Source organism: Lipophrys pholis (assembly GCF_963383615.2).
Source record: "Lipophrys pholis genome assembly, chromosome: 11".
NCBI lineage: Eukaryota > Metazoa > Chordata > Actinopteri > Blenniiformes > Blenniidae > Lipophrys > Lipophrys pholis.
Window position 1 is genome coordinate 19,797,570 of NC_137631.1, and position 16,851 is coordinate 19,814,420.

General features: G+C 42.7%; 1 protein-coding gene across 2 annotated transcripts in view; it reads left to right on the forward strand.

Moving 5' to 3' along the window:
• The window catches only part of otud7a (OTU deubiquitinase 7A), a 41,404-nt gene that overhangs the window by 13,158 nt on the left and 11,395 nt on the right, over positions 1–16,851 (forward strand). The window contains exons 2-8 of one of the 2 annotated variants that reach the window (XM_080475574.1): positions 6,538–6,657; positions 9,112–9,265; positions 11,936–12,121; positions 12,215–12,433; positions 13,608–13,709; positions 14,210–14,337; positions 14,931–15,043. In XM_080475574.1, the coding sequence (XP_080331700.1) occupies positions 9,181–9,265; positions 11,936–12,121; positions 12,215–12,433; positions 13,608–13,709; positions 14,210–14,337; positions 14,931–15,043 (833 nt within the window). In that variant the 5' untranslated portion in view covers positions 6,538–6,657; positions 9,112–9,180. Of the gene's footprint in view, positions 1–6,537; positions 6,658–8,911; positions 9,004–9,111; positions 9,266–11,935; positions 12,122–12,214; positions 12,434–13,607; positions 13,710–14,209; positions 14,338–14,930; positions 15,044–16,851 lie in introns of those variants that run through there. The other variant, XM_080475575.1, reaches the window with a different exon arrangement.

The window sequence follows — 16,851 nt, forward strand, 5'->3', positions numbered from 1 at the left end:
TGTTGTAGCATACAACCCTCATGGCGCGTTCAATTGTTTTCTGGCATCTGACCTACATAAATTCACATTTGAAAAACAGAACAAGTGAAATTCCTGCAGTGGTTGACCTTGGTTTGCATATTTCAGATATGCTGCCGGACCATTTCTGAGCCATGGTGGAGATTTCAGTGCAAAGTGTAGAGTGTAAGTGTTTGTACAGTATGTTCACCTCCCACCTGCTGTGTATCAGCCATGCATGTGGGCGATCAGCACTCACTATGGAGACAATTATCTCAGCAATAACTCATCCTGTTACTGTGAGATGGATACGTCTATCCACATATACAGTACATGCACACGGTGGTGAAGCAGCCTGGATCACATTCGCTCATTATGGTTGGAAAAAGAAAAGGTGTTTTACGATGACAAATAAGCTTCTGTTCATGAGGAGCAAATGGTGTCAAATCTTATTTTAAGCTCTGACTTACACTTTGAATAGCTAATAAAAAAAAGAAGTTTCACTTTTTTTTTTTAATTTGTGGGTAGTTGTTTTTTTTCCAGCTTAGTAATTTCACACGTGCTCATAAGCCAGCCGGTGGTTTCCAGTTGTGAAGCTTTACGCAGTCATCAACAAAGCAAAGGAAGTGTTTGGTGACGACCTGCTCTACAGAATTAGCATTCATAATGCTGAGAGGCATACATTATGTTTCAGTGCTTACAATGGAAAGCAAGCGGTTGCAGTATTTTTAATTGTGAAAAATGGGTCCTCAGAAGCTATTAAGTCCATCAACTGAAATCATCACACCAGTGGGTTTATTGTCTTGTGGTGTAAAGTGTGTCATTTTAAATGCCACTTAATTTAAAAAAAAACAAAAAAAAAACATCTTAGGTACTTGATTTATAAACATCTGCAACATACTGCTCTCAGCAGGGCGGCTCCAGCAGCTCCATGTGTAGTTTATTGATAATAGTCTGTTCTCACAGCGCTTGGCTGCTTTCATAATACGGCTGTTACTTATGTAAAACCATATCCCAGGTTCTATAAATCAGTAGGGTGCTTAGTTTATACCAGGTCTGATGTCTAATTAGATTTGTATTGTTTAATGGTTTGAGACTGTTTGAGTTCTGTATAGGCCAGGGGTGTCAAACATGGTCCGGGCCAAACCGGGTACAACCCGGCTTGCAGGAGGACTTGGCTTAGTGTGAGAATTACTAAGAAAACTGGATCTGCTGTTTGGATCTTGACCACTAGGGGTGGGACGATGGGGTCACGTCGGGAGCGTAACACAACACTAGCTGTGTTTACATGGTCATTTCCTTTGTCAGTCTCATTAAATAATTTCCAACTGAGAAATCAGAGTTTGGGTTTATATGCACTAAGAATATCACACCGTTTAATCAACCCCATCATGCTTTGCACTTTGACACTGACCTTATGTGAGAGGCGCACAGCTGTTTGTAAAAGTCCATCAGTATTGAAGCTGGATTAGTTCCCTCAACTAATCAAGCTTGTTATGTTGCCTCTTGTGTGATGGGCCTGCGTTGTTTCATGCATATGAAATATGCTTCATATAGATTCTGATCAGATTATAAACAAGGTTCCATCTCCTCCTCCAATCTCATCACATCTCATTCAAATAGGAAGTTAGATCGTTTGATCGGTTTACTTCTGACCTATGTACCACACAGCTATTGTCGCAGCAATGAAAGTTCGCTACCACTTTATTGTTAGGAAAACCATAATTATGGGGTGTTGGCCTCGGTTAGTGAAATTAATTACCTTAATCGTCTGAGTCAATGAATGAATGAATAAATGTCTTATTTTTTCCCAAGAAATTTCCTCTTCACATTAGGTTTAAAGGATTGCATCAATAGTAAACATTTTCAGTATGTCTATTCTATTCTAGAAGAAAATGTATTTGTTGAATGAGTTGTCATAACTTCTAGATTGTTCTGCTGTATTTTCAATGTGATCAAACTGTGCTGTATGTGGCCCCTGAACTAAAATGAGTTGATCACATTTGTTTCCTGCAGTTGCTGAATGTTTTGTGTATCGTGATGCATTTCTGGAGCCAAACGATTTAAAAACAAGTCCAGTGTCTCTGGATTTGACTGTTCACAACGGGACCTCGTAAATATGAAAAGATTTGCAGGCAAAATGCTCACGGGTCAGTGGGCCTTTGGCAGTAAACAAAGCAGTGTGTGTCTTCGCATGTGTGCAGTTAGGTCTGCACAATTTGTCACTGTTGTCGTCACTAATAGGTCTACTCCTCAGCAGCGGAGTTAGAAGGCTATAAGGACGCAGAAAGATTCCACTGAATGTGAGATTGTAGCTTTGGCAGACCACACGTTTTCACCATACAAGTGTCGAGACCGCAAGATCAAAGACGGAGCCTGTAGTGAACCTAGTTTGTTCTCTCGATCAAGTGTCCTGTATAGCCTGTATAGAGCTTTACTCACCAATCAGCAGGTGTGGGGTGTTTTAGAATCGGCTGCAAACTTCTACCTGATCGTCGAGTTTCACCTATGCACTTTTCCGGTGATCGAAGTGTTTACTTTGGTAACCATAGAAACCCGTCCGTGCCTTATCTCAACCCGCTTCGTCGACGTTAGGGTCACGGAGGGCCATGACAGAGGTAACACTGAGCGACACACCAGCAAAAAGTCATCGACGCCTCCCTCCACTTCCTGCTGTGAAGCTCACTCCGGTACCACTAAGCCGCTCAGTCACAGTGTGTCCTACTGAAGTTTCAACAACAATCTAATCTGAACTGTTGGAAATACATCTGACATTTTCCATTTTACATGACTAGAAAGGTTTCGCTTTTAAATGTACTGAAGTGAAACTGCAAGATTGTATTTTGGGACTTTTCAGAGTATTAGAATAACATACTCTGGGGATTTTGATTTAATCAATCCACGACTCAGTGGAAAGTGTAAACTACAACCCAGTTCCCCCAAAACTCTGGCACAACGCATGCTCAATGTCTGGTAATATTAAGAGCTGTAGCATTCCTGATTTAAGTCATCTTTATTCTTTAGTCTAAGGTTTTTCATTTAGGTTTTAAAAAAGTCACTTTAAAAATAAGTAGTTTTTTTTGTGAACAGGGGTGTCATTTTTGTTCAAGGACCACATAGAGTCCCCTTCAATCTCGGCATCAAAACTAAAACTAATGCCGTAACGCAGCGTCATGGCTGGTTTAGATCCACGGACTGGATGTTTGACATCTGCTTTCACGCAACAATGAAACATCAGATGCCAAATGCTATGTTATTTTGCCGAGTAAGTGTTCACTGACGTTTGATATTAAAAAGTGGTGGTTTAGTTGAGGCAGTATTAAACTTTAGAGAGTACTAAACTTTAGAGAGTACCAACCCGAAGAGGTAATTTGGCCCGTAGTGCGTATTCATACTGAAATATTAGTCAGGATCCACCGTGAGCCTTTTAGGAAGAGTGTTTCCCAGGCAAGCTGAATATTTCAGAACTTGTCGTTTATAATTTTTTCAACACAAGTGATCTCACTTTTATACGAAGGCACTATTAACTTTTGCTTCAGATGGATGTTCTCCTGAAATGTTATCCACTGCCGATTACAGGAAGCTTCCAAACACTTTGATTAGTCGAAAGATTAGTGTCAGTTTGTCTGTAAACATGGGTGAGTTGTGAGGTCAAACTTCACTCGAGCCATCGTCATCAGCTGAGAACTTTTTATGTTTACAGCACAAACTGGAGTCACTTCATCTGAGCCGCTGGTCCACATCGGAACGAAACACATCAACCTCTTTCCAAAGTTACTGTGAGAGATTGTTTGAATAAACAGGACTCATACAGGATCTAACCTTTCCTCTGTTGATGTGAATTATGCATGACACTGAGGGGATATTTCAGTACCACTTAGGGGAGCTTTGACACTAACTCCTCAGCAGTTGACAGTGTTCTGCTGAAAGGCTGCAGAGAGGCGTCAGCTGGTGTGATCCATTGAAGGATGGCAAAATAACCACGGCCGCATTTCCACTGCGCCTCTCACCTTTTATTACTCGTCTCCGTCACATTTTCCGTGTGTGTTTGTCTCCGCACTGTAATACTCATAATCACACTTCCGCCCCGCTGGGTCATGCTCAGAGATCATGTGATTCCTCAGCAGTCCAACATCGGCCCGATACTTTTATCATGCTTTGTATGAAATCCAAGGCATCTTCTTTGCTACATTGACAGGTTTGTTGCATTCGAGGCCCGAACGCCTGCTGCAGGTAAGATTTAGTGGCATCCAGTGGTGAGGTTGCAGATTGCAATCAACTAGTAGATCATACTTAGTGTTTGTTTTGACTGTGAAACTTTCTGAAATACAAGAGATTTTCTTTGAATCCAATATTTTGTTTGTGTGTTTTCTGCTTGTTGAGAAATGAGGCGGAGTAATAAAATAGAATAAAAATAGAATTTGTTGAGAAAAAGTTTTTGCAGCAAGAATAAATAGTTCAAATCAGAGTGGTGGGATTAGGCGTTATTGTAGAATCAAGTGTTGTCCGGGGTGGGTGGGGTTCTGCCTCCCGGCTGTCAGTGTACATGTCTCTGAGGGGAGGGATACTTAATTCAGGGGATTCTAAACTTGTATAATTCTGTTATTCAACCTTTTCGAATCCCTTTAAACTCATTACATTTTACCATTAAGCATTTCAAGACACTCACTGTATCTTTAATCGGAGGAAGAATGAATGACTGCAGGTGAAATGTTGTATGTTTGTACAAAACACCAGGATTTGTTTCATTTTAATGTTTTTTATTGATTATTGGGGTTTTCATCAGCACCATGGGTGGAATATACTCAACATCACAGTGATTAGGTCTGACTTTAGGTGTGTAGTTTCACTCATACGTTACACCATGTCATGTCAAATAGACATTGAAACAAAGGGGTGAGCCAATATAGGTTCCTGAGGGGCCACTTCGAGACTGCTGTAGAGTTTTAACCTTCAAATTGAACCCATTTCTAATAAAAAAAAATAAACTTCTTATTTTTTCACTCTTTACTTTCAACTTCTGAGAATAAGTTCTTGAATAGCCAAAGCCTGTTAAAAAGTTTTGATTTTCTTGCTATAAACTGATAAAGGTAAGCCTTAGTTAAACTACACGCTTGTGCATTACAAAACTAAAGTAGCAGTATTGCTCATTCACAAGACTTCTTTGTATTTCATACTTCCTCCTTGGTTTTGTGAAACATGATAATGATGATGATGGGAACCTTTTGAGTTTCTTGGTTGTGCAACGACATTGAGCTGACTCCGCCCTGACGGAGGAGGAGCCTTTCTTTATGGTGTACATCTTTGTGCAGCGGCAGAGTTTATGTTGCAATAAGATAATGAGCCTTCACACACCATTGACATTATTTCCCCTGATATTTACTCTGAACTAGTGAGCAAGCTTAGGACACTTTTCAAACACAGTTGTCATCACGACAACTCTTTTGAATGATCGTTGTATCGTGCTGTGATAAGATAAGCTGTCAGGTTTTGGACGGTTCACCAGCTTGAGCTCAGAAGGTGTGAGGAAGCTGCAGAGAATCCTTTTTTACTTGATTAGTTGAAACATGTCATGGCAACATCTTTACTTATAATGCAATATTTCTAGACCTTACTGTAAAATAGCCCTGTTTCACCTATGCCTGAAAATGTGCTTACCGTCATTAATTATGATCATCCAGAATGGCGTTCTACTGGACTTTAGAGTATTGTTTTGACAAGTAATTCATTATTTTCATGTTACATCACACCTTTTCCAACCTGACAGAAGTCAACAGTGCAAAAGCACAACAGTCAAGGAAAATGACTGAAACTGAAAAAGCACAAATAATAACTAACATAATTAAAATAAGAAGACAGAGAAAGTCTTTCATGTTCAATTGATAAAACAGTTTTAAAGCGTTATTACTAATACAACCGGCAGTAATATTTAAGCTAAATGTATTTTACAACAATTAGTGTCAAATTCCTGTTGTCTCACAGCATCTTTACCCTGAATTCAGCCAGAAACAGATCATCGGGGGGCGCTGGGGGTCAATCTCTGTGTGCCCTGATGCACTGTCATGGTTGCTGGTGAAGAGGAAATGGACCTCTCTTACAGTCTATAGAGTTTTTTGATGGAAAAACCTGACACATCAGTCACATTCACACGCACACGGCTGGTGATGGCTGCCATGCAAGGTGCCTATTTGGGGTCCAGTGACTGGTAAGGTGGGGAATTCAACTTGCATCCTTTCGACTGAACTTTGACTCACTCCACCAACTGATCCATCCACAGTAACCCCGAGTAGTTGATGCACAAAACAATGAATAGAAGTAAAATGTCAACTTGTCGAGCTTGTTTATTTACACATTAAGAATTTAAATATAAAGGTTGACTAATAAATCACCACAGCAGATTTGGAGACTATGGAAGGGCCGATCACCGGTCAGCTGGTCTGGACAGGACACATTCCTCCTCTGCATTCAGCCCATCAGAACCAAAGACCGGAACACCGTCCATCAGGAGGATGACTGTGAATATTTCTGCGTATGTTTCAGGGTTTTCTGCATCCCCAGTGTCTTCCTCTCCTCTGCTGCCTGTGACGCCATGGACTAGAGTCCCGACAGTCCCGTGGTCATCAGATGGCTTCTCAACATCCCTCAGCAAAAATAGAGAACGTAAGTCTGAAGACAAACGTGTAAAAGGGTTTTAATCACCTTCATAGAGCAAAATGTGTGTTGCTGTCACTCGAATCTTTAAAACCTTAACTCTTTTAAAATGTCTGGTTTAAAGGATATAACTTGATTTTATAGAGTATGGAGTCATTTTAAAGGGTCAGTGTATTCAGATAGTTCAATAGTTTATGTCTGTTTTCAAATGTCTCTGTCATCTTTGATGAGACTGGATTAAATAACTTAATCTTCTTTCTTTATATATAATAGGCCTGTCTGTAAAGACCCAGGCATGCTTTTAAACAAGGTGGAATTTTTATAGGAAAAGAGTCCTGATGTGTCTTGATGTATCTTTAAGAGTCCGTGCTTTAGAGAGTCTGGGTCTTATTTAGAAAAGTATTCTTTAAAGCGCTCAGTTCCTGTTTAAGAAACTAAAGATTTAGTTGACATTAACTGGTTAAGATTTCCGGGCCATTTTTAGTCAATTGTGCCATCTGTCATTGTGTTTTATAATGTCTTCACATTTTGTTGAGGCATTTGTGCTACAGTTATGGTAATAGTGATTATGACTAACAGGAAGCTGGACAGTCCGCGGTTCCTCCAGCCCACATTCTTTCACATCTGATACATAAACATGCATTTGGGTGTTTCTGAGTCATAATTGCCTCCCACAGGGAAAATGATCTGATTAGGGCTGTTATTAGGTGAAAAGATGAGGTCATGGCCTATAATAGTCAGTTATTTCTGTGGCTTGTACCACACCTTTAGCGTGAAGGCTCTTTGCTCTGCAATTCAATGCTGTGATTCTTGCTGGATGGGTGTAGTCATGCACATGTGTAGTAACTGGAAACCTAACAGTTTGAACAGCGGAGAATATGATTGATATCCTCTTTTTAGAAACAACAGCAAAACAATATAGAATAATATATGAATTATATTAAACTGTTTGCCCTTTGTCATTAAGCTCCAAACCCAGCTGATATTTACATGTTCTGAAGGAAAGAACATTTAAAATGAAACATACGTTGGCTCATTGTTTCGACCTCATAACTTGTTACACATGACTCTTAATTTCCAATCATTTGAGCGGACCAGCTTGTGCTTCCTGCGCCTCCAGTCTCTCCGCTCGATAATGCACATTCAACACAATGCAAATGGTTGACAGTAACTAGGTCAGCTAAACTACAGCTTAAGTGCAGCTTTGACTCGTTAATAATGGATATGATAAAGGCTGAAGTTGCTGGTTCTTGAACAAAGATATTTTCTTCTGTGAGGGCAACAATTAAACAGCACTTGAACAACGTTGGTTTTTTTTTGTGCCATAAACCTTTAAATTTCACGTGTTGGATAGTTGTGACTGAAAGGACTTTTAAATCTGGGATGGTTCTGTTGTGGTCAGTCGAAAAAATGCTATAATTTCCTGGCTGCCCCCGTCAGGGCGATGCACTAAGATTACTTGGCTCCAGTAGCAGTAAACAATAGCATTCGTTTTGTGTCAGCTCCATTTCCAGAGCAGAAGGTCTGTGACTTTACAACACCAGGCCAGACCCTGACGGACATTCCTGGCATGTGACACACAGAGTTACAGACTTTCTGGTGCTTACGTCTCACAGTCCTGTGGGCAGACTATCTGCATGTTTCCAGCAGGTCAAAGCAACAGACCTGAACGGGCTCCAAACCTCTGGCCTGCAAACAGAGGCCCAGTGTTAAGAGTCTGAAACCTGGAGGTGTTTGTTACTTTACTGGCAGTGTTCAGAGCTCAGTTATTCCGTCTCCCACACACAGCCTCAAGTGGAATGAAAGCTATGCATGGACTCATTCATTCCACAGTCCAAGGGAGTGAATATGTGCAATTTAGGAGCGTTGTTTATCACCTAAACAAGGCAACGCTTGTTGATGTTTAGTGCCTGGGTGCTATATAGCCATGATGTGAACCTCCAGCTGGGATCATATTAAATGACGTCACACTGAGTCTCCAGACGCTTATCGACTGACTGGGCATCCATCCCTGTTGTCTGGCCCAGATGTAGTTTACATGCTGGATCATACCCAGAGACCTCTGGTCGACACTCAGTGGCAGGAAGAATTTCAATGTTGTTGTGATTATGGGCAGCAGGCCAAAGGCTTTGGAGATAGGCAGGTGTGTCCTGGACATAACCGCTGGCTGTGTGTTGTTGATATTACATCTGTGATGCTGAACATTATGTTATGACTGTTAGCAAGGGCTGGGGAGGAGTGCTGGGAGTGGAGTGCTACCCTCAGTACTATAAACTATCGGCTCTGTGAAGCATTACACATCAGTACAGGCTGAGGCGACTGGCTGGGATTAAACCAGGAGAGAGGGGCAGCTCAGTGAGTGTTTTCCACAGGGGTCACATCAGGTTTTATGGGTGTGTCTGAACATTTCTACAGCTTGTTGATATTCTCAGTATATCAATGCATTTATTTATTTTGCCCCAGATGAGAACGTGAAGGCTGGCGTCCACCAAGGCCACCGCTGCACCTTGGGCAGCACACACACATGATCACATGACTCTGGACATGGACGCGGTCCTGTCAGACTTTGTTCGGTCCACAGGGGCAGAACCGGGTCTGGCAAGAGACCTGCTGGAAGGTAAGCTTTATTTATTGATTTTCTTCTATAGTTGTGAATTTCCATTTTGATCAGCTGTACTGTGGGCGCACTCGAGTGAGCAGAGAAGAAGGAGGAGCAGAGGAGGAGGAGAGGAAATGAGAAGGAAGGAAAATAATAGAAACAAAGGAAGTGGAGGAACGGAGAGAGGCCTGCAACTCAAAGCCAGCTTGCTGATTTAGAGGCCAGTGTGACGGCTTTACGAGTGGACTCTGCAGGGAGAGCATTGTGCCCATTCATTGGAACTGTGTGTGTGTGTGTGTGTGTGTGTGTGTGTGTGTGTGTGTGTGTGTGTGTGTGTGTGTGTGTGTGTGTGTGTGTGTGTGTGTGTGTGTGTGTGTGTGTGTGTGTGTGTGTGTGTGAGCGTGTGTGTGAGCGTGCGTGCGTGCGTGTTTGTATATATATATACGATGGTCATTTGTATCTGATTTGATAATTGTTGATCGGAAATTTGCACACTTTCAGGTAATTTTACTTACTTTCACCAGATGAATAAGGCAATAAAGCGTATATACAGCTCCAGTTTTGTCCACTTTACAGGAATGGAAACATGAACTACAGCAATCAGACCTCCATTAACAGATGAAATTGTCATACAGTGTTTGCAGTGCGTGTGTGTCCTGGAAAACTTTATGTCAGAGTGAATAAAACACAGCCAGTGTCAAGTCTGTGAAAAGAAAGAGAAAAGAGCGCCCCCCCCATCTCTCTCTCTCTCTCTCTCTCTCTCTCTCTCTCTCTCTCTCTCTCTCTCTCTCTCTCTCTCTCTCTCTCTCTCTCTCTCTCTCTCTCTCTCTCTCTCTCTCTCTCTCTCTCTCTCTCTCCCTCCCCCTCTCTCCCTCTGGCACAAAGCCACAGCGGAATATGTGACAGACGGCAAACAAGACAGTGCACTCAGACAAGGCAGCAGACATGAGACCGGATGTCCTGTCTCAGTTATTCTGCCTGCCGCTGTGCTCTGATGTTGCTCTCCAGACCTGATGCATCAAAAAGCTGCTCTGTGACCCTGTGGTCTGTAGAAGCTGGGTACTGGAGCTGATGCTTCCCCCTAGAGGCCACTTTATGTACTGAATGTACAGCAGTGACTAGGCTTTGACCTCAGTTGCTGCATTTTAGATTCACAATAGTTATTAATATGAGAATAATATCTATCAATCAAGACAGTGGAAAAACATGTAGCAGTGTAGTGTCAGTGTTGTGGAAGTCAGAAGAGGGAGCGCATTTCATTTTTTCAAACTCCTTAAACACAATTCACCTGGTTTACTAAGAAGATGGCTTCAGTGAAGTTACACAGCTTGTAATGGAGGCCAGTAGTGTATGTTCATACTGCACATCATGTGATAATGTATCATGTTTTTGCTGACGACAGCCATTATAAATGAATGAGCTGAAGCAGGGCTTCCCACACTGAAGCATTTAAATACAGTGCATTAGGAGTTGAGTGGCTGCACCTTAAGTTGCTTTCATGGATCTGTGTAGCTCAAGCCACTGAGATCCATATAATGGATCAGTTTTGCATTGATTGGCTTGAGAGGAGGACTGCGATTAGTGGTGCTAGGTTTCATGTCTGCTCTGTTGACAAGCATCATGTCTAGAAGTTCGTTGGGGTGAAAGAAGACAACGTCCTCTTGGTATCTTGTGCTGGACCTGGTCTAACAAACGTGCTCAGATTACAAGCATGTATGCATTAATGTGAGTTTAATGAGGAACAGTTTTCTGGATACTGCCTGTGACACTATGAGAAGTCACACTGAGATATAATAAGACTGAGGATTGACTTGTGGCTCTGAAACCTTGAGGGGGTTTCTGCTGGATACCTTTCACCCTCAGGAGACGTGTGTGTGTGTGTGTGTGTGTGTGTGTGTGTGTGTGTGTGTGTGTGTGTGTGTGTGTGTGTGTGTGTGTGTGTGTGTGTGTGTGTGTGTGTGTGTGTGTGTGTGTGTGTGTGTGTGTGTGTGTGTGTGTGTGTGTGTGTGTGTGTGTGTGAGAGTCAGTCAGTCAGTCAGTCAGTCAGTCAAAGCATCTGTCGTCCCCCCCACTGTCTTTTGTTTTTTGTTGTCATCTAACCTTAACATCCTGGTTCTTACAGTGACTCAGCATGTTGACTGAGTGGCTTTGCCCTATCTCAACTCAGCATACCACGTCTGCCTGTTGTTTTTCACGTTTTCTTAAAGGAAAAATGTCTCATCTGCAGCATGCTCTGCTGTTTCTGTGCTTTATATCCCTGTTTTTTCTTCACACTTCCAGCTATGACCAGCATATGTACAGTATGAGGCAGTCCTCCTTACTTTAAACTGTAGTGCACAGGGTGTTTTGCATATGAAACGTGGAAAATTTGTAAATCCTCTTGATTTAGGACATATTACTAAAATATATATTTTTTTAAAAATGCAGTATTAAAAATTCTTTATCATCTCGTGAGCCACTTTTGTGGTGTTTATTTAAAACCCAGCTCCCATCAGGGACCCCAAAGAACTTCAGGGGATGCTGCAACAGAAACATGTGAGGGTCTTGGAAAAGCCTTTTCCCATTATGATAATGATATAATAGGAATTGTACTGTGGCTCAGATTCTGGCAGAAGGTTCTCATTTTAGCACACTTTTTAAAAACCTGTGACTTTTATTCTTCAACTACTTTTTGCTTGTGACCTGCAGGTAAAAACTGGGACCTCAGTGCTGCTCTGAATGACTACGAGGAGCTTAGGCAGGTCCACACTGCCAACCTGCCGCAGGTCTTTAATGAGGGCCGCTACTACAAGCAGCCAGAGACACGTGACACGCCCACCCATGTCAGCAAGATCGACAGGCCGTGTGCACAGAAGCAGGAGGACAATGCACAAGGTGGCCGTCTCAACGCGGCAGACGCCAGACGTTTTCTTTTTTCTCGCTTGCCTCCACCTCAATCGGTCAATGCTGCCTCCATCTCCCTTTCAGAGAAGCGTCTGTCCCGCGGTATCTCCCATGCCAGCTCTGCTATCGTCTCCCTGGCACGGTTGCAGGTGGCTAATGACTGTACCAGCGAGCAGTTCCCTCTTGAGATGCCGATTTACACATTCCAGCTGCCAGACCTCAGCGTCTACAGCGAGGACTTCAGGAGCTTCATAGAAAGAGATCTGATAGAGCAGTCCACCATGATGGCTCTGGAGCAGGCTGGTGAGTGCTAGACAATATGATATGTCACATTAATTGACATTACTTCTCGTACTACGGCTATGAGATATGTAACCCAATCCTGTATTTCCCCTCATTTGAATTATGCTGAAAAGGGGAAATCACACAAAGCGGTGGTGGAGGGGAAATCAGTGATGCAGACAGATGTAGAGGATGAGACTGAGAGCAGATCAGATTCATATCCCTGCTGATCATTTCAGCTGAACTAGTGGAGAGAAACTAGTTAGTGAAGTTTCAAATCCTCCGGGAAGCCTTCCCACGCCGATACCACAGAAATTGTAGAACCCGTCCCACCTAGATCTGTTAACGTGAACTGTATGTACCCCCAAAGTATGGGTTTCATAGCTCAGACACTCCTATAAAATCTTTATTCTCGCAAGTAGGAGTAAAAGTACAACCATCTCCGTATTAGCCTGGTTTTTATGGGTGGTTGAGCCGTTGCTCATAGATGTAACACCATAAAAACTACCTGGAAGTCCAAAATTCCACAAAAACAGTACTGGATATGTGAAATTGAAACCTAATCAATCTACACTTCAGGGTGAATCTTTGAGCGGCTCCTCTGTGTTTACTCTTGCTAAATAAATGATGCAGGCTCAGAGTAGTGAGGCTGCCTGCAGTAAAGCAGCGTGCGGTGCCCACGGCTGTGAAAACAAACTGAAGACACTGTAAGAGTTGTGGAAGATATACGGAGTGGTTGGCATAAGACAGACACAATCGTAATGGCGTGCACAGACAATTTATTTAAACTAATCAGTCTTGCAGGTTTCATTTACTGTAAACATGCAGACAATAAAAAGATGATTGACATGATTCTTATAGATAACCATACAGAAACAATGAAATCACTATTTAAAAAAAGAAGAAATGTGAGACCTATAAATGAAAATATGTGTCAAATAAATCACGCATGAGTATTTTTACAGTGCACCATAAAAGTAGACAAGTTTGTATTATGGACGAGAGCAGCCTGTAAATGTTTGGATTTTTACATTTTGGATCCCTGTTGTTGTGGTGGCTTCTCTTGCGTGAAATCACCAAAAACTTTTCTTTCTTTTTTTTTTTTTTATTATTATGTACTTTAATTCTGTTGTTGTTGTTGCAGCTGTGAACCTGTGGCTTAATGAGACCCTTTTTTTAACCTTACTGTTTCCAGGTCGTCTGAACTGGTGGTCCACCATGTGCACCAGCTGTAAGAAGCTGCTTCCTCTTGCCACCACAGGAGATGGAAATTGCCTTCTGCATGCTGCTTCTTTGGGTGAGCCATCCATACACCCGACTGTTCATTCACGTAATAAAGACTCAAACACAAATGTTAATTTTTTCGTGGCCTCTTGATACACATTGAGCTTTCTTACTCACACCTGTGTGAGTCGGTGCCGCTGAAGCTACTGAAAGATACAGTCTGTGCTGCTTCACTGCAGCTGAATCCAGAACATGGAGTTAGAACAGACAGGGAGAACTAAAGAAGCAAGAAGGGATAGGAGGGAGGTATTTGACCTATACATCACAGGAAACCGTCGGCTGCGGGGCTCAGCCAATGACTGCACATTCAGGTATGTGCTGAAAAAGATTCCCCTGTGTGAGGACTGCTGGGTTAGCAGAGCGTTAATGTAATCTGCACTGACAGCCATCTGATGAGTGACCAAAGACAGTTTTAGGTATAGAGCCGGGGTCGTCTCTGAACCACATCGTGTTTTTTTTTTGTTTTTTTTCCAATGTTTGCCTTGTCTAATATGTCATCTGTGTGTGGCTCAGGGATGTGGGGCTTCCATGACAGAGACCTGATGCTGAGGAAATCTCTGTACACCATGATGAAGAGCGGAGCAGAGAGAGACGCCCTGAAGAGGAGGTGGCGGTGGCAGCAAACCCAACAGAACAAGGAGGTCGGGAGAGTGTCCGTCTTTGCACACTGCACTTCCTAAGCGCCTCACATCCCCTTTCACTAGTGACACATTAATGAATCCATATGAGGAGGACTTCAGTTAATAAGTGCCAATTTTATTCCGTGCTGAGCCCCACATTTGGACTTTTGCTACAAGGAAAATTGTATTTCCATGATACCATGTGTGCATTAGTAGCAGTGCTTAATGCTGTTAAATCCTCTGCACTTCCTCTCCGTTCTCTCGGTGTTGGTGGATTAAAGTATTTTGAAATCTATTAGAAAAATGGTGTCACCAAAGATAGCTCAGACTAAGAAGTAGTCCAGATGCTCATGTTTTAAAAGTACCCGAGGCGTCCTGGTGGCCTCGTGATCTAAGATGTGTCTCATGTAACGCGGTGGCCCGGTTAGAGTCTGGTGAGGGTCAGGGGCCACCGCCATTGTCTTTCATCCATTACCACATGAGAATTCATCAGTATGTGCAAACACAGAAAGCTTGAGGACTCGTGTTGTCTGCGATACAAATACCAAAAATGATTATTTATAGCACCTCCATTGTTGATCTGAATATATATTCTGGGGTGTGTGTTTGCGCAGTCGGGCCTGGTGTACACTGAGGAGGAGTGGGAGAGGGAGTGGAACGAGCTGCTGAAGTTGGCGTCCAGTGAGCCTCGCACTCACCTCAGCAAAAACGGGAACACCAGCGGAGGGTAAGGTCCTTCTCTCATATTAATGCATCTCGCCTGAAAAATGGCCACGTGCATACACACAGTGAACTTCGAAGGCAAGGAGAGTATATCTGTAGAACTTGCTTTATATGGCAAGGCCATTCAAAAAAATAAAAAGAATAATAATACACAATCAATGCATCACGGCTGCTCCTTCACATATGACCATATGTTTGATTTGGCCTCAAGTGGCCTCCGATACCTTCCCTGATGCATCACGAGCACCATGAAGCCGTCAGCAGTGACAACAAAATTCTAGTTACAATCTCCCTTTCCCGTCCTCTAGGCCACCACCGATGCCCTGAATAAAACACAAACTTTGATCTGAAAAAGTTTAAAAAGTGTGAGTCAGGAGCAAAGAGAAGTGTTCAAAGAACTTTATCTAATCTTCGGCTTGGGGCTGCGAGAAGAACCTGATAGACGTTGACAAAGTGGATAATAACTATGACTTAATGAGCGCAGGGGCTGCACAGTGGTATAGTGGTAAGCACGCTCTCCTCATCGCAACAGTGTCCCTGGTTTGAGTCCTTGTCGGGCTTGAGGGCATTTCTGTGTCAAATTTGTACAGTCCACTTGTCCGAGGGCTCTCTCCTTCTACCTGTATTTGGTGAATCAGTGTCTTTAAATAACCAGAGTTAATCTGCATGTGTGATTCTCTCTCCCCTGCTTTGAGCTCGGTTTTATAAATCAGCATAAAAGATGGATGATACATAGCGAATCTCTTAATTTTTAACGACCCAAGAATTTTTAAAGCTAAAACATTCTGAAAAGTCAAACAAGACATAAAAAACCCAATTCAACCTTATAAGTCTATAAGCAAGTTTATTCCCTTAAAGGGCAGCGTAGTAACTGGAAGCTGGCTCCCTTTGTTTGCATCTGTTGGTGCTGTTACCTGGTGTAATTCTCCTGATCTAAGGGTCTCCACTAGTATGTACAGTCTGAACATATCTGTCAAGTAGTAGTAGCAAGATGCAACGTGTCTGAACGGGTTCATCGGATAGTTGCTCTGCAATCATTGTGTAGGATGAAGTGGATCAACCGTAGGGAGTTGTGCAGTTTTCATCCCACGTGGCACATCACATGGCTCCTGCTGTGTTTCATTTCCTGGGAGGCTGAAGCTCGTCATTAAAACTGAACTGACCTTCTCTCCAAGATCAGTTTAGTCGGGGAAACTCGCCGAACCCACTTGTACCGTTGCTTTTCCACTCGGCTGCCTGGATTTGATAACACTGTTGAAGTTAACTCTGCCATCTACTGGCTGATATCCGTCAGTATAAATCCTTTCTGCTGAAGCGGCCTCCCCAGAGCTGCGGTTTACTTTCAGCTGCAGCAAGTTGCATAAATAAGCGTAAGCGTGGGTTTATCTCAGACGACAGAGGTAGATTGGAACTCTACCTCTGATTTCCTCCACCCATGCAGAGAAAGCTTGCGGTTTGTCTTTGTTTCCATGTCTACTGAAATACACACACATACCTACTCGTATGTACAGCTGCTCGTCGAATGGAATAAAAACAACTCGTGAACAGGAAGTCTCGTCGAGGTGTTTCCTTGGGTTGAAATGCTCGTCGGTGAAATAAAATGTCAGTTAATCTAACCGTAATTGTCTGTGCTCACAGTCAGAACTACATATACACGTAAGAACATTGATACAGGCGATGGGAACGTCGGAAAGCAGCACAATGTGTCTGCATTGTTCCCAGTGCAGACTCATCTCAGCACGCAGCGGCCTTCCGTCACTGGAAATTCACCTTTGGAGAGAATAATTTACTCATTTAGTCTGCAGCTTTAAC